We start from the raw sequence: 27269 nt of genomic DNA, 5'->3' as shown, positions 1-27269 counted from the left end.
GGAGGTATGCTCTAGGAAAAAGAAGGTGTGGCAATCAAACCATGCAGGACTGCCGAAGCAAAGCCTGCTCTGGATCTGGAATATAGGGGGAGATTGTAGTGTTTTGAGAATGTATGCACGGAGCTCCATGTAGCAGCTTCTAGAATGTCCTTTGTAGGCACCCCTCTTAAAAATGCTGTAGAGGTGGCTGTAGCTCTGGTGGAATGTGGTCTGACATAGGCTGGAACAGTCTTTCCATGAAAGGAATAACAGAATCTGATGCAATGTCCAATCCATTTAGAAACAGTCTGTTTTGAAATTGCTTTTCCTTGGACTGCAGGGGCGTAAGCTACAAAAAGCTGTTCAGACTTCCTACTGGCCTTGGTTCTGTCCAGGTAGTATCGAAGTTGTCTATGAATGTCCAAGGTATGCAAAAGCCTTTCCCCCTTATTCTCAGGGTTGGGGAAGAAAGCAGGCAGATGAATGGCTTGATTTAGAGAAACCCTAGATACCACCTTTGGCATAAAGGTAGGGTTGGTCCCTAATGAAACCCTGTCTCTGTGGAAAATAATAAAGGGTGGTATTGCCATTAGGGCCTGTAGTTCCGAAACCCTTCTTGCTGAGGTAATTGCCAACAGGAAGGCTGTTTTCCATGAGAGAAATTGCAAGTCAACTGAAGCTGCTGGCTCAAAAGGAGGTAGAGTCAGTTTTTCTAAGACAAAATTGAGGTCCCAGGCTGGCACTGGGGCCTTTCTTGGTGGCTTAATGTTCTTGATTCCCTGAGGAATTGTCTTAGTAAGGGTGAGAAAAAACAGGAGGATCAGTGTTGTATTTAGCTGAAATAGCAGATGCATGTATCTTTATTGAAGAATATGAGAGGCCACTCTAACATATCTGCCAAATATTCCAAGATAAGTGGGATGTTCAGTAATGATGCATCATGCCCTTTGCTGGTATTCCAATTGCAGAATCTTTTCCACTTTGCTAGGTAGACCTTTCTGGTGGACGGTCTTCGAGCCTCCGTTAGTATCCGCTGAACTTCCTTGGAGAGAGATAAGTTGAAGTTATTTATGGGATCTCCCAGGCTGTTAGCTGCAGTGTCTGAAGGTTTGGATGCAGCGTTTCGAAATTGTGTTGAGTCAAAAGTAGAGGCCACTGAGGGAGGGCCCACCTCCTGGTGTGACATATGCTCCGTAGTAGTGGGTACCAGTGTTGTCTTGGCCAATCCGGAGCTATTATGATTCCCTTGGGCTTCTCTGCTTTGATCTTTAGTAATACTGCAGTCATCAATGGCAGAAGTGGGAATGCATAGATTGCTAGGGAGTTCCAGTTGAATGAAAGAGCATCTATTTTCCAAGCCTTTGGATGGTATGTCCTTGTGCAAAATTTTGGTAGGAGATGATTGAGGTGAGAGGCAAACAGGTCCACTTCTGGCTTGCCCCATGTCGAAGTGAGTTGTCTGAAAGCCTTCGGATGTAACCTCCACTCGTGTGGATCTGTGAAATTCCTGCTTAGGCTGTCCGCCAACACATTGTCTTTTCCTGGAACAAACTGTGATTGTAACTGGATGTTTAGACTCAGTGATTTCTCCCAAAGCTGCATTGTCAGTCTGCAAAGGGGGTAAGAGTGGGTGCCCCCCTGCTTGTTTATGTACCACATCACAGTGGTGTTGTCTGTCCGTATCATTAAGTGACCTTGCTGGAGTTGGTTTTGAAAAGCCTCGATAGCATGCATTACTGCCAGCATTTCCTTTTGGTTTATATGCAGATGTGTTTCCTTTGGAGACCATTGTCCTTGTATACACCTGCCTTCCATGTGCGCCCCCCATCCGAGGTCTGAGGCGTCTGTAGTCATGGTCTGTGTTATCTGTGGTTTTTGGAATGACATACCTGTGTTTTCCTGGCTCACCAAAGCCCACCATAGGAATTCCTTTTGTAAGCATGGAATGAGTGGTATTATTGTCTCCAAGTTGTTGCTGTGCTGAGACCAAATGCTTTTTAGGTATCATTGAAGCTTTCTCATGTGTAGTTTTGCTAATGGAACCAGTAGAATGCAGGATGCCATGTAACCCAGGGCCTGTAGGAATCTCCTTGCAGTCATCTGGGTGAGTTTTGCTAAACCTTTGAAGTATTGAGTTAACTTCTCTTGCTTGTCTTCTGTCAGGTAAGCCATCTGAGAGGCTGTGTCTAGTTTGGCTCCTAAGAAGATTATTTGCTGGGATGGCTGCAGTCTGGACTTTTGGAAGTTGACTGTGTATCCCAGAGCTTGAAGTAATCGTATGACATATTCCAGATTTTTTTGTCAACATCAATTTGTCGTCCGCTTGTATGAGGCAGTCGTCCAGGTACGGGTAAATTTGTATACCCTGGAGCCTGCAATGAGCAATTACTGAAGCCAGGCATTTTGTAAACACTCTGGGCAGTAGATAAGCCAAATGGCAATGCTGAGAATTGATAATGCTCTGGCCCTGCAAGAAATCTGAGGTATCTTCTGCAGCTGTGTCTGATAGGGACATGCAGGTATGCCTCCTTGAGGTCCAGAGTAATCAGCCACGACTCCTTGCCCAGCATGGGAAGGAGTTGCTGTAGAGTCAGCATTTTGAACTTTGGTACTATGAGAAAGGTGTTTAATGCGGACAAGTCCAGTATTGGTCTCCATTGAGATTCTTTTCTTGGATCAAGGAACAGTCTTGAGTAAAACCCCTGTTCTTGTTCTTGTTGTGGAACTCTTTCTATTGCTTTCATTCGAGTTAGCAGAGTGATTTGCTTGATAGCCTCTGCCCTTTGATGTTGTGGTATGTTAAGGTATGAAAATGAAACCTGTACCCTCGGTCTATAATGTCCAAAATCCATTTGTCCTTTGTCAGTCTGTGCCAGTTTTCTGCAAACAGAGACAATTTCCCGCCCAAGGGAGCTTCTAGTTGTTCCCTGGTAGGCGGTAGTAGAGGAAAGTCATTGAGATTGTGGTTGTTGGGCAGGAGAAACCCCTGCGTCACTTCTTTGGTTTCCTGGCTGCCATTGACGTCCCCTGTAAGGGCCTCTGTATTGGCCTCTTCCTCGGCCACGTCTGTTCTTACCCCTTTGAAACTTTTCTGGATTAGGAAAGGACCAGTTTTTTGAAGGCCAATTCCTACTGAATCTGGGGGGTTGAACCTGGAGGAAATCCTTTACAGTTTGAACTGATTTTGCTTTTTCTTCGATGGTCTTTAACACATCCTTAGCATTTGCACCAAAAAGCTTGTTCTTCTCCAAAGGTGCATCCAGAAGTTTTGCTTTTACATGATCTGGTAGAGGTTGATCTTTTAACCAAGCATGTCTACGCATCACTGCCCCTGTCATAGTTGCCCTACATGAAGCTTCCAGTGCATCATATCCACACTGCAGGAAGTGATTGCTTACTTGCTGAGTGTTATGTACAGCTTCCTGCAGTCTTCCTGTCTAAAGGATCAGGAGAAGCTAATGTTTTTTGTAAATCTTCTAAGAGATAATCCTGATATTGGAACATATGAAAAAGGCAATTTAAAGCTCTCATAGATAAGGTAGTGGATGTGTAAACCTTTTTACCCCATCTCTCTAATGACCTTGCTTCCCTGTTGGAGGGCAAAGGATTTTTTGAGGTGGAGGCTGAAACTCCTTTAGGCCCCTGTGAAATAGTTTCCAAATCAACAGTATGGGCCCTGAATAAATGGGAATGAGTTTCTGGAACCCTGTAATACCTGTCTGGCTTGGCTGGAGCAGGAGGGAGAGTATCAGGGGTAGCACTAGAATCAGAATACAAATCATCCAGAACATCAAGTACAGGAGGAATAGCTAGGGGCCTGTGCTGAGGCTTCTTAAGGAAAGTCCTAAGGCATTTCCTGGAATCAGAATATTCCTGGCCCTGCCACTTGAAATGTTCCCTCATGGTGTGCCGAACTTCCCCAAAAGAAATATCCTCAGGAGGGGAGGCCGAAGGTATGGAGTCTTCTGCATCCGAGTCCTCATAGGTCTGGAAGAGCTCTTCCTGGCTATCAGAGTGGACAGAGCCCTCAGAGTCTTCATCTGAAGGAGTAGGGTCAGAGGGTTCAACCCGGGGCCTTTTATCAGGAGGAGGCTGGGATGCTCTCTCAGGGTGGGTCTGTGAACCTTTAATCATGGAAATTAAATCAGCAGCCATGGACATAATTTGTGTCTCCGGAGTCGGCTGAGGTAAAGATTTAGAAGTAATATGCTTTGTTTTGCTGGCTGCCTTAGCCCTAGTGTAGGCCTTAATAGACATGGCCATAGGAGGCCTGGCAGCTCCACGTGCAGGAGTGACCTTGTCTACAGCAATGGTCTCGGGCATTTCCTCGGTTTCAGTATCCGGAGGAAAATCTATAACTGGCGGAGTAATGTCTGGGATCGGAGTCGTCGGTAATGCGGTGTCTTCGGTTCGGAGCGGTGGAGAGACCGTCTCAGAGGGAACCGGAGCACTCGCACTAGGTTTTGGCGTGGAGTCGGTGGTAGACGCGGGCCGAGGATGTCGGTCCTGGTCTTTTCGCTTTTTGGGAGTTTGCGATGTCGGAAGATCCGACGGCATGGTGTAAGGAAATTTATCGCCGAAAAAATCTTCCGCGAACTCCGCCCGGCGCCTGAGAGTGCGCTTGTTGAAGCGAGCACAGGCTACACAGGCCGAGACGTCGTGGTCTGGGCCCAGGCAAGGGAGGCAGTAAGAGTGGAAATCCTTATGAGGTATTTGTTTACCACAAAAAAGACAATTGTTAACTTTTTCAGTAATTTCTGACATCGGCTGAGACAAGAAAAGGTCCCCAACGGGGTACTTAGCTTTTTTGATGACTTCGGTATCGTAGAATACAGGAGCTGACCGACCGGCACTTGCGAACTGCTTCTGCTTCGGGCACCATGCGGCAAGAAAGACTGAAGAAAATGGCATCGGCTGATGCTTATATACTCCAGCCGCTCTGACGGAGAGAAATGCGACATCAGCCGACGTCGGACCCAGACTTTGGAATCCGGCCGACCGAGGGCTGCCTGAGGCAGGACAACCCACATGTTATGACTGCAGTTGCATTCTTGAAGGACATCAAGCGCAGGTGTGGCTTTTAAACCAGAAAGTTGAAAGAGATGGAAAAAAACTGCCCAAACGGCCAATAGCTACAATTTCTGGGCCAGGAACCACTCCTCTTGTAGTAGACAGGCTAACTAATGTTTACCACTCCCACTGATAAGCTAGAAGGCTTCCCTCCAACATGGAAAGGCTTTGGGGCTCAGAAGCTTACAAACAGTCCTGGATACAGCAAATCTGTACCTGGACTAGACTGGTAACAGGAAAGGCAGGAAACAAGTGCAAACAGAGGCTTATAAATCAGAAGGTTGAAAGAGATGGCAAAGCTTCACAAATGGCCAATAAACTATAATTTCTGGGCCAGAAACCACTCCTCCTGTGGTAGATAGGTTACCTAGTGCTTACCACTCCCATTGATAAGCTAGAAGGCTAGTCTCCAAAACACAGAAGAGCTTGGGGGGCTCAGAAGCTTAACAGTCCTGGATACAGCAAATCCATACCTGGACTACACTAGTTACAGGAAAGGCGGGGACCAAACGCAAACACAGGCTTTTAAACCAAAAAGTACACAGAGATGGAAAAACTGCCCAAACAGCCAATGAACTACAACTTCTGGGCCAAAACCCACTCATCCCATGATAGATAGGCTACCTAGTGCTCACCACTCCCACTGATAAGTTAGAAGGCTTCCCTCCAACACAGAAAGGCTTGGGGGGCTCAGAAACTTACCAACAGCCCTGGATACAGCAAGTCTGTATCTGGACTAGTCTAGTTACAGGAAATGCAGGAAACAAGCTTAGAATTTTTTTTTTTGTTTACATAAAAGCAGCTAAAACAGCAGTAAATACAATTCAAATTGCAGTGCAGGCTAGCACATGAGTGTGTAGCAATATTACAGCAAATCCAGTTTAAATAAATGCAATTAAATTAACAATTGACTAAAAAACAAGTGCAGAAGGCAGCAAATTAGAAGGCTACTAACAAGCAGTAATAAGTGCAGAGTAAGAGCGACTGAACAGACAGCACGCAGAACAGCAACTAAGACAGTTACAGCAAGAGCAGCTGAATAAAATATGTATATATTTTATTTATATATATTTTTTGAGGGAGGTAACAGAGCAGGATTAAGAGGCTACAGGGGTTGTCCTTCCCAAATGCTCTCTTTGTACACAGTAGGAGTGCCTGAAATCAGAATATGATCTCACTGCACTCAGTTGAGTGAGCAAATAAGATGGGCCCAGAAGGAGTATCGAAATAGAAATTTACAAGAGGGGCAGGCAGTTTCAAAGCCACCAACATTAACACCACAGCAAGCACAGAGAGGGTGAGTGGGGAACTAACTGTAGAGACACAGCCACAACTTTCAGTTGAGTTAATACTCAGTGAGAAACACAAAATATGATGTACCATTACAGAGAAACCCGCCCACCCCACCCCACCCCCGAAAAAAAACATTTCCCTGTATTAATACTTTTTATTTTATTTTTTTTAAATATAGGAAGGAAGGAATTTGTAATTTTGTTTTATATGCTAACTAGGATCAGATTAGCACAATGCAGTATCTGTACCCTTAATTTTTCAGTTCTGTCACACTAGTCAATATATAGCTGGTATAAATCTTTCATTAATACTGCTGGAATTGCATAAACTCTGCATCTGGAGGAATGAGGTCAAAAAGGCTGACATAAATTTCAGCTTTTCTGTAATGTGTGGAGCTATGGAAACATGAGATTAGCTATCGAAGGATGCTTACCGGATGACTGATACTGCAGTCATAATCACACTGTGCTCGTCATGTGAACAAGCACTCAGGTCAGGGTGTCAGACAATATCACAAAGTAATAAATGTGCATCTCTAATCTCAAGCCCCCCCCCCCCCACTACTAAGGGAACAATGTCAACAGAAGGAATGAAAAGACTTACAAATATTAAATGTAATGGCACTACATAACAGTAGCTGAACCACTACTTTTTGTTGTTGTTTCTTTCAGCTTTTTCCCGGTTAGGGGTCGCCACAGCGGAACTCCAGTCCGCTAATGATTGGCATAAGATTTTTACGTGCCGAGTTGCCAGCCCTGACGCACAACCTTCAACGAAGGAACGCCCAGTCACGGCCGTCTCCACACAGAAGACGCTCTAGCTGAGAATCGAACAGGACAACGTCTTACTGTGAGGCGACAACGCTACCGCAGCACCACCACCGCAGTTAACTGAACCACTACTAAATGTTTAAAATATATTTAAATTACTGCTGACTTCCTCTAGGTCACAGAAAAAAAAACAGAAGTATAGCTACTGAAGCAAAACATTCAATATTCAACTTATTCCGCTTTTAAAAATATATCTGAAATAAGACAATTTATAGCACCCAAATATGCAAAACAGCCACAACAGAATGAGAACAAGTTTCAATGAAGTTTTCAGTGCCATACTTACTAGTTCAACAGGAGGGGGGTCCATGCTGGTAAACATTTTGAAGAGAACTGTGATGTCTGCAGGATTCAGGGCCCCTTTCGACAGCATTGCACCTAATGCCTGACATGCACGAGGATATGAAGCAGCAGTACCTAGTGCCAGAGTGATCTGGCTGGCATCATGGCCCCTAACGTCCAGAAGTAAAGAAAAAACATACAGAGTCTTACAGAATGCACTTACTCAATTTCCAGTCAGTGCACAAGGTAAACATGCTAATGTTCAGTGGGCAAGCAACTACTTATTTCCATTTACTGAATCTCAATAGTCCAGAAAATTCCAAAGGGATCAAAAAGCCCTTACTTTAAGACAGCCCAGTGCAAATCTGAATTGGGCATCAATAAAAACAGTCCATACATGAAGTGATGATAACAATGTACCAAACAAGGGCTGCATGCCCATAACAATGGACAATTTACTCAGGTTAAAGTACAGTGGTGTGAGGTACTTAATCAGCAGATCTAAAGAAATAATCACTGTAGCAATAATCCTGTGGTGGTCAAGGCATTCCCCAAAAGCCACTGTATTGACTTGCAAGGGCCATCCACTGGGCTTATACTGCCAGTCCTTGGATGCACAAAGTGCTGACTGTAACACATATAAGACTAGACTGATTAGTGACTCGGGCACTGGAGCAGCTGAATAGGGAGGGTGGGATGAGTGGCTAAAGCCAACCTGCATATCCTGTGAAAAGAAAAGCTGCCTAATCCATCATCACTCTGACTGCATCCAAGAATGGCTAGTATGAAGGTATTATGAACACTGCATCAGCAGTATGCAAAAATTGTCAGGTAATGTCTTGCTTTTACCAGGGCTGATTTAGACAAGCCAGATGGGCTCCCAGCACTGCAAACAATGTGCATCAGGACAACCTTGGGAGCAATGGAGGTTAGCAACTTTATGCAGAAAAGCCTGACTAGTGTCACTTGATGGCAGCAGAAGGAAAAACAGCCAAGTAGGCAACAGACCGAAATACTCAAGTAAAAAAAATAAATAAAGGTCAGTGTGTATCACAGCCCTGCTACTAGCATGAAAAAGTGAGTGGGATCCCAGTAGTGCTAGCATTAATTTTGGAATTTCAATGCAAGACTCCTCTACAGGGATAGACAATTTTTAAAAAGGTATTATGACCAAGAATGTCATTATCTATATGTTTACTATTTACACTGGGTAATAAAAGTGGTAGAGAGAGAGGAAAAAAACAGCATATTTGAGGAAGAGGTCACTGTTAACAGTAAACATCTAACAGTGCCATCTTGTTCAGGGTAAATCCAGTTCTAAATCTAGCAATACATCTTTCACAATATCTTCACAAGTATGCAGTCAGAGCAGATTACAGACTTAACAGATAACTGCCTTGTAACAGGGTAGCTAAAACAGTTGGCTAACAGGTGAAATTTACACAAATGTAACTAAAATGTGTTAACAGATATTCAGTTCAACACCAGATTCTGTAGAAAACAGAAAAAGAAGTTATGTACTCAACATAACGTTCCATGCTTGTAGTCCATCTCGCCCTTCATTCTTACGTATGGAATCGGAGACCATCCTCGACTCAGACTATTTACAAGCTGGCAGACTTCGAGTTGGCTTGTGGCTAGGTAAGTATCCCATGGTGCACCTGTACAATCCCCAGATCTTGTTTGCTGCTAACTAGGAAAAATAATAAACATACAGAAAAAAGCCAATACTAAAAGGTCTCCAGACAATATTTTTCTGTCTCCAGGTACTTCCAGGATGGGGGTAGGAGGGTGGGTTCGTAAGAATGAAGGGCGAGATGGACTACAAACATGGAACGTTATGGTGAGTACATAACTTCTTTATGTTCTGTAGTCCTATCTCGCCTTCATTCTTACATATGGGACAGCGTCCCTAGCACCTTATTCTTGGGTCGCTCAAGGAAAAATAATCCTGAGTACCGTGGAACCAAAGGATGCTCTACCCCTGGAGGTTAAATCCAATTTGTAATGAGTAATAAATGTGTAAGGAGTATCCCAAGTTGCTGCTACACAAATATTATCAAGTGGGACCCTGGCTTGAAAGGCTGCAGAGGTAGACTGAGATCTCGTAGAATGAGCCTTCATTGTGAAAGGTAAAGGTCTACCCTCAGAGGTGTAAACGTAAGTTATACAGCTAGAAATCCAATTTGAGTGTGTCAACTTTGGAAAATGGTAAACCTGTCCTGGATTCGGAGAAGGAAATAAATAATTTATCTGATTTCCTGAATTCCTTAGTCCGGTGCAAATAAAAACGTAACTGCCTAAGGACATCCACCTGATGAAACCTGTATTCTGTTGCGTTGAAATGACTTGGGAAGAACAGCGGAAGTTCAATGGATTGATTCAAAGTAGCATGGGAACAGATCTTGGGGACAAAATAAGGATTAGTACGAAGAGATACTCTGTCTTTGTGAAAAATCAGGTAAGGGGGTTTTATAGACAAAGCTTGTAACTCTTGACACCCGTCTGGCTGATGTAATAGTCACCAAAAATAGTCTCTTCCAAGACAGGAATTTCAAAGGGGATGAATGAGAAGGCTCAAAGGGCAGAGATGTCAATTTGGTTAACACAACATTTAAATCCCATGAAGCAACAGGTTCTTGAAATGGGGGGTCTTAACAAGGTGGCACCTTTAAGGAAGGTTTTGCACAGCCTGCTGTATCTTTCGGCTTTTCCCGTTTAGGGGTCACCACAGCAGAACTCCGGTCCGCTAATGATTGGCAGTAGATTTTTACGTACCGACTTGCCAGGCCTGACACACAACCTTCAACGAAGTTACGCCCATTCACTTATGTCTCCACAAAGATGATGCTTTAGCTGAGAATCGAACAGGGCAACGTCTTACTGTGAGGTGATAACGCTACCACAGCACCACTATGTGACATCAAATTAGAATCTTGTAAGCCTAGATGAAAATTTCAAATCACTGCCAATTGAACCCTGAAAGTGTCAGCCGCAGATCCCTGGTGAAAAAGCTCAGACAGGAATTCCAAAACCACTGGAATGGATGCGATATAGGGGTCAACATTCTTTTTCTCTGCACAGAGAGAGAATCACCTCCATTTACTGGAATATAGTCTCTTAGTGGAGGGATTAAGAGAGGATATAAGAATATGAGTCACGGAGGGTGAGAAGTCATGAAGCCTGACTAGGGATGGACCTGGAGCAGCCAAGCTGTCAAACGGAGGGTGTGTAAGGAGGGATGAAGCGAGCTGACATACGAGTCAAGAGATCTGGAACTAGGTCAAAAATCCAAGGATCGTCTAGGAGAAGAGGCCAGAGAAAGAGGGACCAAACTTGACGAGGCCAGTACGGAGCAATGAGGATCAGTTCTCTTCTCAGCTGTTTCGCTTTCTGAATAACCTTGGATATGAGGGGAAAGGGAGGAAAAGCATAAAGGAGACCCAGGGGCCAATCGTGAACAAGTGAGTCTTTCAGTAACTCCCCTGGAGGGGGGAGGAGGGAGAAGTAGCTGCTGCAGTTGGCATTGATCGGCTGGCAAAGAGATCGCAGCAAGTCTGTCCCTATCTGCGGAAAATCTGCTCCGTTATTTCCTGTTTCAGAGACCACTCGTGAGGAATCAGGATTGCCCGGCAGAGCTTGTCAGCTAGCATGTTGGTTGTCCCTGTAATGTGCGTTGCCACCAGAAAATGCTGGGAAGATATCGCCCATTTCCAAACTCGAATGGCCTCTCGACAGAGTGGGTATGATCTGGTTCCCCCCGTTTGTTGATGTACCATACTACCGACATGTTGTCTGATTGCATTGCAACAGTACCCAGAGGCAGAAGGTCGTGAAGTGCTTGCAATGCCAGGAGCACCGCCCTCATCGCTAGAATGCTGATATGCAGATGAGCCTCATGATCTTGCCATGTGCCTTGGACAGTCCGCCTAGATAATGCCCCCCCCCCCACCCTATCTGTGAGGCATCCGTGGTCACAGTGGCAACGGGTTGGCGAGGAACAAATGAAGTGCCCTTGGTTGACTGATTGGGTAGAGTCCACCAGATGAGGTCCTTCTTGCAAGAGTCTGTCAGCAGTATGTGATGAGATAATGGTAGGTGCTGAAAGGACCCTTGGGACGACAGCAGCCACTGAACCCTCATGTGTGGTCTAGCTAGCGGCACTAGTAATATGGTGGAAGCCATGGTCCCTAGAAGCTGCAGCATAGTCTTGGCTTTGACCTTTCTTAGGGGGAAAAAACGTTGAATTTGAAGAACCAGATACTAAGCCCTTTCTACAGGAAGATGAGCCAACATGTCTACTGTGTATCTCTGCACCTATAAAAATCACAGACTGAGAGGGCAATAAGGCAGATTTTTCCCAATTTATAGAAATTCCCAACTGGGCACAAAGCTGAATGGTAGCATCCTGGGTCTGAAGTAGATGCCTGGTGGGGGCAGTCATCCAGACACAAACACCTGGAATCCTCGACATTTTAGGTGAGCTGTCACTACTGCCATACACCCGTGAACACCCTGGGGGCTGTGGTGAGACCAAAGGGCAGAGCACGAAACTGGTAATGACTGGCTCCCAGCCAGAAGCATAGATGACTCTTCGATGCCCTGTCCATTTTTATGTGGTAGTAGGCATCTTGGAGATCTACTGAGCACATCCAACTGTCTTTCCCTAATAACGGGAGTATAGACTGCAGTGTCACCATCCGGAACTTGTCCTTTACTGATTCGTTCAATTTGCTGAGGTCCAAGATGGGCCTCCAGTCCCCTGTACGTTTTGGCACTAAAGAATCTGGAGTAAGTTCCGGATCCTATTTGGTCTGCTGGGACGGTTTGGATGACTCTTTGCCAGCAACTTGTTGACCTTCACAGTTGCCTGATCCCTGTGATTGGGTGGAACATTCGGGATCCTCTTGGGAACATAAGGTGGCAGGGAAAAGGGTATGCATAACCTCTGGTAATAATTCTTTGTACCCATTTGTCTTGAGTGATACTTAGCCAGGCTTCTGGATACAAAGAAATGCGACCCCCGACCGGCCCCAGAGAAGCGCAGTCGGGCCCCACATCAGGAGTGCTGGTAAGGACGGCCCCGAAAGGAATCACTACCTCCCTGGTTTTGCGGTCCGTCCCTGCCTCTAGGGCAACGTCTACCATTCCCTCCTCCTACTCTGCCTCTGAAGGAGGAGTCACCCTGTGCATCCTGGAAAAACCTCTGGGACTTCTTGAACCACATTTTACTACCCCTCTGACCCTTAGGGTATGGTCTAGAGGGGACAGTAAAAAGTACTCCCATGGCAGAGTGTGTTTTTCCTTCTTGCTCGCACCGGGTGAGAGTGTCCTTTACCTTGGGTCCAAACAATGAAGAAACGTCAAAGGGGGAGTTGGTAAAGGTAGACTTGAATGATTCCACAAAATTACACAAACACATCCAGGAATGATGCTTTAGGGAAATTCCTGAACCCGCTGCTTTACTCGCTCCATCGGCTGCATACGAGATAACTCTCATGGACGAGTTGACAACAGAGTTCAAGGTGAACAACTGGGCAGACACCTTGTCAGGGACACCCCTCTGTACATAAACCTCGTAAAGAATATCCTAACTCCTTAAAGAGATCTCTCTGAAGCCTCATGAAGTGTGTAAAGTAGCTCAGTGATCCAAGAGTAAATGTCGCTGAAGAGAAGATACGCTTCCCGTATCTGTCCATTGTTCGAGACTCCTTATTCGGCGGATGAACAGGAGAAGTCGTTTCCGCCAACCCCTTCTTAGTGGCCGCCACCACCATGGCATCTACGGCAATACCTTGACAAAAAAATTCCTTTTCTCGGGGTGCAGAAAGAAACTTTTGTCTCCTGGGGACTGGCTCCACGGCATCAGAAGTATCCCACACCTTCAGACTATCTAGCTCCATCAGTACGAAGGGTGGAAACACCCAAGAGGCTGAAGGTTGAGACCTGAAAGTCTTCAGGTACACTCTCGCCTCATCAGAAGGGGTGACAGTGGGCCAGCCGCACCGCTGCTTAAGGATTTCCAGGATGTCTATGAAGGAGACATCAGAGGACGACTTGGGGGACCTTTCTGACTCCTTGAGGTCACTGTCTGAAGTAAGAGACTCATCCTGGGAGTCTACATGCTTCCTCTTGCATGTTCTCTTTCATGGGGGCTCCGCGGAAGGATATTCCGGGGAGGTCTCGGAAGAGTGGGGACCACCGGCCAGTGACTCCTGAGGGTGAGGGTCTCTGCTGTCCAGGGAGGGAGTAGGAGCAGAGACTTGAAGTAGGTGCCTTAGGGGGGAAGAGTGTCGGTACCCCTGGTAGGAGCCGATGACTGGGACAGCATGCTCATCATCTCGAATGCCGACTTCTCCAGCTCCAAAGACCTCCTCAGCTACAAGACGACCGCGGATGCCATCGGTTTCAGAGCCATTGGCTCAGAGATAGATGTAGGATCTGAGCTCACCCTCCCCGACACACCAAGAGGGAGGCTCGGAACCAAAGAGATTTGGTTCCAGGAGTCCGTCGGGACCGACCAGGGAGCTTCGGCTCCTAGACACCACAGAAGACACCGACAGTGTTGGAGCAGAACTAGGCTCCGAAACAACCACAGGGGGAGCTGGAACAGATTGTTCCACCAGCGGTACCAAACACTCTGGCTCCGAAAGACCAGCAAGCCTCAGAGGAGGAATCACCGAAGGGGGAATGGACTCAAGTGGCCCTGGAACAGACTGGGTCAGAGCCAACAACAATTTCGGTAAGGCAGACGACTTCAAGAGTCTCAGTACTATCCTCTTCACATCATCTTCCGATAAACTCCTGGAAGACCTGGAGGACAGATTAGGAGAATGGGATCTCTGCAAAACTGGTGACTTCAATGTAGGGGAGACCGGTAAGGGTTCCAAAGACCGGCTCTGTTGAATACTCTCAGCGGATGGCTCCAAGGTACTTGGCGCTGACCCTGTAATCACAGTAGTACAACTCTCAATCGGCTCTGTGGGGCCGATGAGACAGTAAATTGGTCTGGCTTAGAAATTTTAAGAGGTGGCTCAGAGACACCAGCTGGTGTCGGGGAGGGCCTCTTAGAGGACAGACTTTTCTTTTTTAGATCCCTGAGATCTAGCACAGGGGGAAGAGCAAAAGAAGGTTTTAGGAGACCTTTTAGAATGAGCTTATTTTTTCTTTCTTGCAACACCCTAGCACTAAAAGAGTGACAAAATAAGCAAGTTTCCTGTAAGTGGATGGCTCCAAGACAGTAAACGCAGTTAATGTGGCCATCGGTTTATGGACATCTTCTGTGAACATTTTATGCATTTTTTAAAGCGAGATGGACTGTGGTCCTTGCTTTCCTTACACATCCTCACAAAAGATGAACTCAGACGCGCACACAGAAGAAAGAAAGGAGGACTAGGTCCTCTAACTTAAACGGGCCTAGCCCTACAGGAACGATAAAGAGACACCACTAGGACTAGCCCAGGCAGGAAGAGAGAAGGAAAAACTAGGTCCTCTAACTAAAACAGACCTAGTACAGAAACAATGAGAAAGAGAGAGACTCACACACACCCAAACAGGAATAAGTCTAAATTGTTGAAATTATTAACAAGGTGAACAGAACCTCGTTCTGTCTGCAACACTAATAAAAAATATTAGCAAGCGAAGAACCGCAAAAGGTTATGACTCATCTAACACCACACACAGCCTAACTGAGCGCAAAAGGCACCTACAATTACGAATATCTAATATGAAACAAATATATTACAAGAGAAAAATGGCACACAGGGTACCCAGTACTACAAGGCCAAAGGCCAACTGTACTTGAAGAAATTGCACACAACGACGCACTAGTAAACGCTAAGTATACTAACTGTAAAAACTACACTAACTGTAACTATACAATGCTATTCAAAGGTAAACCAGATTTATCCAAAAATTTTGAACAAATTGAAAGACTTAGCCAGAGCCGAGAAGAAGCACATCCGAACTAGTCGACGTGCTGAACGAGATCTGGGGATTGTACTGGTGCACCTTGGGATACCTACCTAGCCACGAGCCAACTAGAAGTCTTCCAGCTTGTAAATAGGCCAAGTCGGAGCCAAGGATTGGCTCAGATTCCATATGTAAGAATGAAGGCGAGATAGGACTACAGAACATCGATTATTTCTATAATGGAATTTCAAGTATTTTGCATATTTGCAGACATCACAATTTTCATTCAAAAAAGAAAAGTATTTAAATTATCAGTTTCTGGCAAATGAAAAATTAAAGATACCTGGCGCAGAACCTTTCATGTAAGCAAAATAGTTTGCACAAAAGAACTGAACACCTTAGAAACATTAAGAAAGGAAATGTACCAAAACCCTTGCTAAAACATTATACAGAAGCATATTAAGTTTGTGAATTCATCTTTCCAAGTTTAACACCTACCAACAATTATACCAGTCCAATATTTGAATACATGATTAATTGGAAATACAAACTAAACGCCACAGCCAGTTAAGTAATTCAAGTTTTACCATAAAACCTTCCTGAAAACTTATATACCAAGTCTTCTGTTGGTTTCTTGCGGTTACTTGCATTTGCATGCAAGCATGCCACAGTATATTAACTCTTAGTATGACAAACTACTTTAATACTGTATTGTACCAAGTACAATAAATACACTGAGACCAATAGTGATATGATAGTTTATGTTGCAGTGTTTTTCCTGCTCATGTTATTACATTGGAAAAACTATTAGAGGTCTAAAAAGAGGTATATATGAACATCAGTTAGCTATAAGGAAAGGAGATGACAAAAATGCTTTAGATAGACATGCTAGTGTGTGCAAACATTTTAAGAAATTTGTTTTTTCAGTATTGGACAATGAGTTGTGAAATGTTTTCTGGAGATTACAAAACTAGATTGGAATGTAAAGAAATTATATGGCAGATACGTTTGGGCGCTGATAGTGCGCCAGGTCTTAATGATGTTAACAATTTCAAATGTTTTTTTTACAATATATGTAAAATAATTAACTTTACATTCTCACACACTTTGGTATGTGTTTTTAGTATGTAAATGAGTTCATATAGTCTTATTGACTTTCTAAAATACTGTGTCTTTAATGTCAATTTTAATGTGGTATAGTTAATCGTGATTTAATTGACTTAGGTATTTAAGTGTGATGAAAGGGTAGATGTATGTTTTCTGAAGTTCACGAGTATTAAATGTGAATGAATGCTTAACAGTGTCCGTGCTTTCCTGAGGAGTAGTGTTGGTTTTGACTTGTTTTCTGGTTTAAGTTCATTTGTTACATAGTTTTACAGTTTACACTGAGACAAACTGCTTCAGCTAGTATGACTTTACTGTTACATTTCTCTTTTGGATCTACAAGCATGCAATACAGATGTTGTCAGCTCTCTATGGTATGGCAAATTCTCAAAGCTTGTTTATACACACTTATATTTATACCAAAAGCCCGATATTTTTTTCTCAGTCTGATGTATTACAATCTTCCTTTGTACAACACTTTTCTTTGTTCTTCTAATTTATGATTTGTCCTTGATTCTTTTTCAAGTTCGATGGTCCAGGGAAACTCGGTCTTGCATTACCTGAAATGTGGTGTTCCAGCACTATCTGAAACTTGATGTTCTAACTTTATCTTGCTTGATGTTGCATATCTTTACTTTGTTGATGTCTTCCCAGCTGCCATCTGCGCAGCTATTTTTACAGACTTTGTTTCTCAATAACATACTCCTTTACATGGATGCCAATATCTAATTGAGCTATGCCAGCACACTTACTACTTTCTATTTTTCAGCATTTTATACTATTCTAAATTAACCCTTTATATTTATATCATTCTTGCAGCTTTTTATTCAAACTAATAATCATGCTAGCAACAGTTTTGAAAAGACCGTGAATGTACTAAAAACCGAATACTATTATTCTTTCAGTTCCTCCTTATTGTATTTTTTTTGAGGAACGAACTAAACTTCAGTTAAAGAAAAGACTGCATTTTTTTTTCAACATTGCTATTTACAGTATTTACCATTTTTTATGTTTACGATCATGACTTGAGTTATTGCAACTCTTTGTAACCTGCAGCATATACAACAATTCCAAGCTGTCATTATTATTATGATCCCTAAAACTATCAACACAGGATGTATTAACCAATTCAGCAATTTGGACCCAGATGATGACCATCTTGTGAATATATCCCACCAGTTATGGGCAGTGTCAGCTTCTGTTTTTGTCTTTTACTATTAACACTGGGTTATTTGAAACCACACATACAAACTGTGGTGCCACTTTACATTTTGAAATTTGAAGGCAATATTGTCCATTTACACAACATTTTGTTCAATTGACAAATTTAGATACATTAGTACTAAATCGTAATCTGTCTATCAAAGACACCTGTAATGACTTAATAAATAGGATTTCATTGTGCTTGTAAATGTACAATCTGGGAGATATTTTGTTCTACTAGTTTTCATACCAAGCTCTTAAACCTGCATTTGGTATCTTTAAAACTTGGAAATGTAATATTGAAGTCCAATATTGTTTTTTTTTTATTGTTGTCCTATCACAGTACAAGTGGATGGTATTTTTACCACTTGATCTATATGAAGTACTGGCATATTACCCAAAATGGTAAGTATTTTAACCCATGGTCCTTTTTTTTGTATTACTGTGTGGTTTATACAAATAAATAGAGTATTGGTAGAAATCAACACACTTTTCTTCCCCTGTTGAGTTTATTCTTATTTTTGTGTTACTGTCTACACACTGACATTTTTGCATGATGTCTTCCCTTGTCAGAACGGTTACATTTTTGAGGTAATGTACAGCATCTAATAGAGAGCAGTTTACTTAAATGTTTATGTCAGTCTTTGATTTTTCCTCTGTGTTTATGTATGCTTGACCTTGTTTATCTAACCATGCTGTTATATGTGTTTAATGTTATCATTACATGCTGTATGCTTTTTACAACTGAAATTGTTCTATTTTGTGTAGGATTTTCCTAAGCTTTATTCATGAAATATTGTAATTCCCTCTGTTTTGATGTTCAAAATGATGCAAATGAAATGCAGATGTATGTGTTGAATTGCCTTGTCTCGCAGCTGCATTTTTATCTATAGTCCTTGAAGCATGTTCCAGACACTGAACATTCAGCTGGTCTCAAACTGTACCAGAATATATGTATGCTAGCAAACAGAAATACATGCATTTAACTATATTATTTCTACATATATTATATACAGCAACAGATGTGTATATGCATTTAACAAGCAAATAGATGTGCACATGCATTTATACATTTTTAAACATAACTATCACTGTACACATTCCCTCAGTTTTATTTCAAATACAAAACTGTCTACATTAGCATGTACTGTTTATTCAAAGTATATTGATATTAACTAAAAACACATTGGGAAACAAAACCTTTAGTTTTCTTTTCATATGGCAAGTTAACACAGTTTTATATTGTCAACACAATAAGCATTACCAGTTATGAGCAGTATTTTGCAATTGCTGAATATGACTTTATACAGTGATGTCCTATACAGTTGACAATGCTTGAGGATTTTATTGCAAAGGCACTGCAGTCTTGTTTTTTGGAAAAAACATGTCACAAATGTCAAGCTTTGACTTGTTACTCTATTTACATAGAAAAACCATTTACTATATACTGCACAGAATACACTTGCTTGTACAAATTGTTTTTGCATTTGTATATACATGGCTGTAATGTACACTCAGTAGCATTAAACTGAAGCCTGCTAATTACATTAATTGAAACATTAAAATGTATTTTTGGTATTAACACTTTGTACTTTTATTTTAGTCCCTTTTGCAGTACTACACAGTTAGTGTAAAATTGAAAGTATGCCCTACCCCCTGTAGTATACATTATTTTATTGCAGTATTGTTTATTTGCTTTATGCTGTGAGAATTTAATGTATGCTTCCCCTTTTGGCTGCTACCTAGACTGACACACTTTGGTCTTGCACATTTGCTTTTTGATTTGATCATTTTTTTGGCCATTTTCAAAAACAGAAAATATTTTTATAAAGCTTTTGTTGTTGCCTATACTGTCAAAGTTGTAGTAGAAATCGCATTTACTCATTTTGAAAAGACGTTTACTGTTACTAGTAGCTATTCGTACCCTCCTTTTTTTGTAAAGGGACCTGCATACCATAGCCCATGTACTGACTTCACTCGGTGTAGTATTTACTTGCAGATTATTAATGACATGTATGCACAATTGTGACATCTTATTACAATTACCAAACAGGATTTTTGTAGACTTTTGTTCTTTTTGCTTAATGCTGCACAGGAATACTTAACAATGTTTTAGAAAAATGTAAGCCATTTGGCCTGTCAACCAGTCTTGTTTCCTTGACCTTATAAATTTCAGTACCAGTAACATTTTATGTTATGCAACATTCCTTGTAACTACCCATTCCAGCCTGGAAAGATTTGAGCTAACATACTGTTTTTCTTTCTGCGCATTCCAGACACTTAACCCATAACTCCCTTCAACACTTACTCGTACCTTCAGTCATTCGTTAATATACTTGCAACTTGATATTAGAATGCAGTTGTAATAAACATTAATTTGCTTAACTATGCATAATATTGTTTTTGAATACTGTTTTTGCTGGAGTCTTTGCTATTTTTGATGTCATTATACAATTACAAAATATTGTAAGAAACAAGAGAGCTATTGGCTTAACTTACATATGCTTAAAACAGATATATTTAAATGATTTTCATTTGCTGTTGTGTGCCTTTTGCTGCACTTAAGGTGAAAAGAAAATATGTGCATGTCAGTCTTGTGACACGTCTTTACTGCTTTCAACTACTCTCATGTGATTTGTATGCCCTAGCACTGTTTTATTTGAAATGGTTTTAAAATCACCATTTAAGTGCCTTGTTTTAACTGAATGAAAGTTTGTGCTGTGTACGCTTAACCATTTTCTAAAGGTAGAATAGTACATCGTAAATTTCCTATCAGTCTAGTTAACTGCTTTTGCTTTAACTCTTTAGTAACCAGATTATATTTGTCAGTATTTTGTTTTGCTGACTAAAAAGTTCGTATGCAAATCTGAAAAAGTGTTTGCATATGTTGCCTCAACTTTTTGAACTCACTCTGACTGTGTCTTAGAAGTTAAATCTTTTTGTCACACCATGAACCTCATCTCTGTTTTTATCTGTTTTGTAATGTGTAATGTGCAGTGGTTTTATGCCACTTTTGTCTAGCAAGATGTACAGAAGATTCTGTAAATAACTTGACCTATTATAACTCTGAAATTAACATTTTACATGTGGTAACAGGACATAATGCATCTTTTTTTTACCATTACTTATATGACATTGCACACAGAAAGCAGTTTCATATGACTTGCACAATAAACGTTTACGGTCATACCAGTGATGTTGCTGTTTAAGATACCAGTTAAACATAATGCATTTACATAAAGCATTGACATCAGCTTTACCTAGTAAAGTGCTACATGTGCTACAGTTATGTTTATACTAATCTTTAAACCCTGACCATACATGTGCTGGACTATTATTGTTGTCTACCTGAAAGGTAGCGTTACATTTCACAGTTCTTTTGTTTATTGCAGCCAAGCTGTAGAATGAGAAACAAAAAGAGAATTACCAGTTTCTGTGTGGAAGGTGATCAAGTCTTCCATTGAGATAGCATGGAAAGTCCCTCGTTGATTCTCCCAAAAGGTGGTCAAACACAGCTGGCAGATTCAGCTGTGTGAATGTACAGGACCTGTGAAACTTGCAGAGATGCACTGTTGTGCTACTGGATACTGTGCATAAGAAGGAGGCAAATGTTTGCACTGCAACTGGAAGTACTAACTGAATAAAATGAAAAAAGCTGTAGTTGTCACAAGAAGAAACTATTCGGTTCATCAACTGTGGCTCACCATTGAAAAATTATATACCACGTCTTCTGTTGGTTTCTTGCTGTTACTTGCATTTGCTTGCATGCAAGCATGCCACAGTGTATTAACTCCTAGTACGACCAACTACTTTAATACTGTATTGTACTAAGTACAATAAATAAACTGAGACAAACTGCTTCAGCTAGTATGACTTTACTATTACAATTCTCTTTTGGATCTACAAGCATGCAATACAGATGCTGTCAGCTCTCTATGGCAAATTCCCAAAGCTTGTTTATACACACATTTATACCAAGAGCCTGATATTTTTTTCTCAGTCTGATGCATTACAATCTTTCTTTGTACAACACTTTTTTTGTTCTTCTAATTTATGATTTGTCCTCGATTCTTTTTCAAGTTCGATGGTCCAGGGAAACTCAGTTTTGCATTACCTGAAACGTGGTGTTCCAGCACTATCTGAAACTTGATGTTCTAACTTTATCTTGTTTGATGTTACCTATCTTTACTTTGTTGACGTCTTTCCAGCTGCCATCTGCATAGCTAGTTTTACAGACTTTGTTTCTCAGTAACATACTCCTTTACATGGATGCCAAATATCTAATTAAGCTGTTCCACCACACTTACTTTCTATTTTTCCGCATTTTATGCTATTCTAAATTAACCCTTTATATTTCGTATCATTCTTGCAGCTTTTTATTCAAGCTAATAATCATGCTAGCAACAGTTTTGAAAAGGCAGTAAATATACTAAATAAAACAGAATACCATTATTCTTTCACTTCCCTTCACAACGAGGCATTAAAACTGGTTAACTATTGCATGGATTTTCAAAAACAGCTATCGGTAGGGATATCTGTGTTAGTTAAGCTTTATGTAACGATACAAGAATCAGATTTGTCCCAATGTGTCACTGGATGCACGCATGTCGAATTCAATTGTTGTGCAAGAATAAAACAAAGCATTTAATTCCAATTGCTAACAGTTCTTTTTAATGATTTAATTTCCTGGCTTGTTTGACAGCCTTTATTAACTTATTTATGTATGTTTGCTTAACGGAGTAAAATACTGATAAAACTACCAACTGCATGTTCAGCCTGGGTTGTGAAGTACAACAAGGAATAGAAAGAAGTAACAAGTGTTGCAAGTCAAACTGTTATAGCAGTAAGAGAAACACTAGACTAACATGAACAAAATTTATTCTTAAGACTAATTAGTAGAAAACTGCATACAAATGATTAAAGTCCAGAGGGGAACTTTAGCTAATTATTAAAATAAAGACCAATATTTGCCCTTCCCCATTCTTACACACACAAAAGTTTTGGAACTTCTGAACTATTTCAGTTAAACAGAACTAGGAACCTGAAGACTTTTAAGTCTTATTAATCCAGTGGCCTTGTTTAGCTTTAAGTAATGCTAATAAGAATCGTTGTTGTCATCTGGTACCAAATGAAGACATTAATACGGATGGAAATCTTTAGGGCCCAATTGTGTGCCAAAAGCACACTTTTTTTTTTTTTTTTTTTGTTTTTGTTAATGAAGAGAAGGATGGAATGTTCTAATGCAAGAAGACCAGAGATACTATCCTGGAGCATATGGTACAAGATATCTTTTTAAGCATATTACAGAACTGCAAAACCTAGCAAATGCCAGGAATCATGATGAGTGGGGTTTACCCCTTACCCCTGTCCAAATCAATAAAGGCAAACCCTTTTCCACCTTACACAGCTCACCAACAACAAAGGCTCAGAAAAGAAACCTAGGTCACTAACACTCAGGGTTAAAACTCTAATCATCAATGGTGTGGCAAAATGTATAAAATAAGTTATTTGGCTCCATTATTACATATGTAGAGAATTAACACCTACTTTTCGTGAGCATACTTCTGGACTTCCTGAGCAATCCTGCGTACAGCTGATCCTCCTTGTTCTTCCTGTGCTAATAATGACATCATGGCTTGTGCAAAGAGGTAAGTGTGTTCTCCATGGCACACCATTTTCTATAAGGCAAACATACAGAAACATTACAATTAATCACTAAAAAAAAAAAAAACAAAAGAACACCCAAAAGAACAATCTCATTTTACAGGAGTTCACAACAGCAACACAATTTTATGCAAGAAGCTAAGAGTAAGCCACACACAGAATTACAGAACAATGTCACATTCTCAGCTCTGCTTTCTATTAGCTATCCTTCTCAAGACTGCAAAAATCATATTGAAGCTTTATACAAATACAGTGTCAAACAACACATGAAAGAAAATGGAAAGAAATACATCTACATAAATGGCACTGCTTATTCCACAACCTAAGTGCAAAAGCTCCATGCAATACTGCCACATGCCACTAAATGGATGCCTTAAAATATCTTGTTCAATAAAATAATTACAAGTATACTTAAAATGTTGCCTGCTGCCATAACAGTAGCAGATTTCAAAGAACTGCTAAGCTCTAGACAATTTCAATAAAGAATGGACTGAACAAATGCAACTTGAATTTTTTAGAACACAAGCGACAAAGGCACAAGTATACAGAAAGATGGCAATGGGTACAACAACAGGATGATTCAGAGAAGTAGGCAGTAGTTGTAACCAATTGTAAACAGGTGCATCAAATACCAAATACATTATTGAAAAGATACAGAAAGAGGCATCAGGGGAAGGCCAGGGAGCTTTTCATGAAGGTTAAGTCCAAGGTTTCTAAAATTTAAATTTCATTTAACTACTGTAACAGGAATTACCGTTTCGTAACTCAGGACAAAGTTCATGACCTTGGTTTTACTCCAGTCTTTAAATTTTGCCAGGAGTGATGCTCTCCAGCAGCTACAATGTACCCCAAACTATCTCATTCTATACTTCATATGCATTTACCTGTACTGGTGAAATATTTAGAATTATGCTGCCTTTCTACTTTCCTCTTCAATTACAATATAAGGTTTTCTTGCTTCTACTACTAATTTCTGGCACTAAATGATCCCACACACAACATTAAGATACTGCCAATGAACTTTAAAAAGGTCAGCATTTATATATCTGAAACTACTGTACATAGAGATGCATGTGTGTAGTTAGAGTATAGCCAGACATACTGTTTATACTCAACTGAGTAAAATTTTTCTGAGCCTCTCTCAGAACTGTATAAATATATACGGCTTCCTAAGGCCAGAATATCTAAATTAAACATCTACCACATAGCTGTGTACATAGCCTACGTAAAGAAAGAAAAACTCTGAAAATAATCTTTGTTATACCTGTATGGGACAACAGCTGACAAATATGCATACATTTATTAAGCACATGGGGGGACAACATCTGGAGAAATGTGTAAATTTTTAATCCAAAGCAGGCTGAGGGGCAATATGAGACTGAGTAAAAAATTTGATTTTCTGGCTACACTCCTGATATGCATTTATGTAGGCTACAATGACGCAAATGTGTGTACATGTGCAAACAAATACATGTGCCATTTACAAACTAACTCCTTAGGTTGAGTCTCCTCTACCCTATACAAAGTGTGGGAATGCGATGGTAAGAATAAATTCCTTCCTGAAGTACAGTTGTGTACACTTACCATAAATGCAGATGTTCGAGTGTATTCAATGTTGCAGTCATCACATTTGGGTTATCTGCTTGCAGTAGCCCTCAGTCAGCCTGATTATCAAAGTCTTGGGTCCTGCTTCGGTTGCTGTCTCATCTTCCATGACGTCAGGTAGTCAGGGGTATAAAGCATGCAGCCGACGTCATTACATCAGTTTTTCTTGCCCCAGATGTCAGGTGCCCCCCTAATGGGAAGCAAATATATATATGCAAGGTTATACCTCCAACAAAAAGCAAATACACCAAAAAGCTTTTATGCATTGTAAAAGAGAATAGAGATACAGCCAAAAGAAGACAGGGGGCCGGAGGGAGGGTAACCAGGACTGCAACAGTGAATACACTTGAACATCTACATTTATGGTAAGTGTACACAACTGTACTATGTTCTTCATGTTTCACTGTTGCAGACTTCACATTTGGGTAGATTCCCAAAGCCAAGGATGGGAGGAAGAATTCAGATAGCATTAGGACCAGCTATAAGGCCCTGCAAGACTGCAGTGGCAAAACCAGCTCTGGATTTAGAGAAAATTGGATAATGGTAATACTTGGTGAAAGTATGTACATAACTCCAGGTAGCAGCTTTAGGATGTCCCTGGTAGGGACACCTCTGAGAAAGGCTGTAGAGGTAGATGCAGCCCTGGTTGAGTGTGGTCTTATCCCCTGTGGGACAGGTTTTCCATGGGGCTTATAGCAGAAATGAATGCAATGGCCTATCCATTTAGAAACAGTTTGCTTTGAAATGTCCTTCCCCCTCTGCTCCTGCAGCAAATGCTACCAGCAGCTGTTCAGATTTCCTTTGAGGATTAGTCCTGTCCAAGTAAAATCTAAGTTGTCTGTGCACATCTAAGGAGTGCAGTATTCATTCCCCTTTGTTCTGTGGATTAGAAAAGAAGGTTGGCAAATGAAAGGACTGATTAAGAGCCACACTGGATACTACCTTGGGCATGAAAGACTGATTGGTCCTGAGGGACACCCTGTCCGCATGAAAGATGATGAAAGGCTCCATTGCCATAAGGGCATATAATTCAGACACCCTTCTCGCTGAAGTGATTGCTAAAAGGGAGGCTGTTTTCCGAGAAAGGAATTTTAACTCTGCACTTGCAGCTGGCTCAAAAGGAGGTAGAATGAGTTTTTCCAATACAAAGTTAAGGTCCCAGGCTGAAGTTGGGGCTATCCTGGGTGGTCTTAAGTTTTTGGCCCCTCTGAGGAACTGCTTAAGCAGTGGAAGAGAGAGAAGAGGGGTGGTTTTGTGTTGTAATGAGCTGAAATGGCGAAGGCATGAATTTTGACGGAGGAAAAGGAAAGGCCCTTGTGAAGCATCTCAGTTAAGTATTGAAGAATCTGAGGTAAATTGGGTGCTGCTGTGCCCATCCCTTGAGTTTGGTTCCAGGAACAGAATCTTTTCCATTTTACACCATAAGAATTTCTAGTACAAGGCCTCCTTGCCTCCAGAATGACATCAGACACTTGTTTATTGAGGGATGGTAACGGAGAGCTCAGTTAATTAGCCAGGCTTCCAGGTTCAGGGCTTGAAGCGCAGGATGGAGAATCTGGCCCTCCTGCTGGGACAGCAGGGTAGGGGGTCTGAGGCAGGTGCCAGCAGTGACACACTGCGCAAGAGGGGGTACACCTGTGTTAGCATGGCCAGTCTGGTGCAATCAGTATCATCCTTGGTTTCTCCTGTTTGATCTTTAGTAGTACTTTGGAAAGGAGAGGCAAAGGAGGAAAGGCATAAACTGATAGATTTTTCCAGGTGAAGGACAGGGCATCCACTTTTCAAGCTTGGTTGTGGGGAGTCCTTGGGCAGAAGTTGTCCAATAGGTAGTTCTGGGGGGGGGGGGGCAAACAGGTCTATATCTGGGCTCCCCCATTTGTTTATCAACATGCTGAAAGTCTGGTTCCAGTTTCCACTCATGTGGGTCCATGAGATTTCTGCTTATTTCATCTGCCAGTGTATTTGGCTTTCCTGGCAGGAATTGAGCCTGTAGGTGCACTTGGTAACTCAAGGCTGTGTTCCACAGAGCCATAGCTAGTCTGCAGAGGGGATATGAATGGGTACCCCTTGCTTGTTTATGTACCACATAACAGTGGTGTTGTCCGCCTTTACCATTAATTGTCCTGGAAGAATGTGGTCCTTCAAGGCTGTCAGAGCATTCTGTACAGCTAACATTTCTTTTTGATTGATATGCAGGTGTATTTGACTTGGGTTCCATCTGCCCTGAATGCACTTCCCTGCCAGGTGAGTCCCCCATGCATAGTCTGATGCGTCTGTTGTTAGGATTTGGGTGGCAGGGGGGTAAAGTGAATGGTAGTCCCTTGTTTT

At 41.6% G+C, this 27269-nt stretch overlaps 1 protein-coding gene across 3 annotated transcripts in view; it reads right to left on the bottom strand.

The window, feature by feature from the left end:
• Window positions 1-27269, bottom strand: part of NELFCD (negative elongation factor complex member C/D) — a 1198759-nt gene that overhangs the window by 682484 nt on the left and 489006 nt on the right. For all 3 annotated transcript variants that reach the window (XM_044089975.1, XM_044089974.1, XM_044089973.1), the window contains exons 7-8: window positions 23220-23350; window positions 7459-7624 (exon numbers count right to left, since the gene is read on the bottom strand). In XM_044089975.1, coding sequence (XP_043945910.1) covers window positions 7459-7624; window positions 23220-23350 — 297 coding nt within the window. The remainder of the gene's footprint in view (window positions 1-7458; window positions 7625-23219; window positions 23351-27269) is intronic.

Source organism: Protopterus annectens, chromosome 12.part0 (assembly GCF_019279795.1).
Source record: "Protopterus annectens isolate FY-2018-M chromosome 12.part0, PAN1.0, whole genome shotgun sequence".
NCBI lineage: Eukaryota > Metazoa > Chordata > Ceratodontiformes > Protopteridae > Protopterus > Protopterus annectens.
This window is presented reverse-complemented; position numbering and strand designations above follow the sequence as displayed.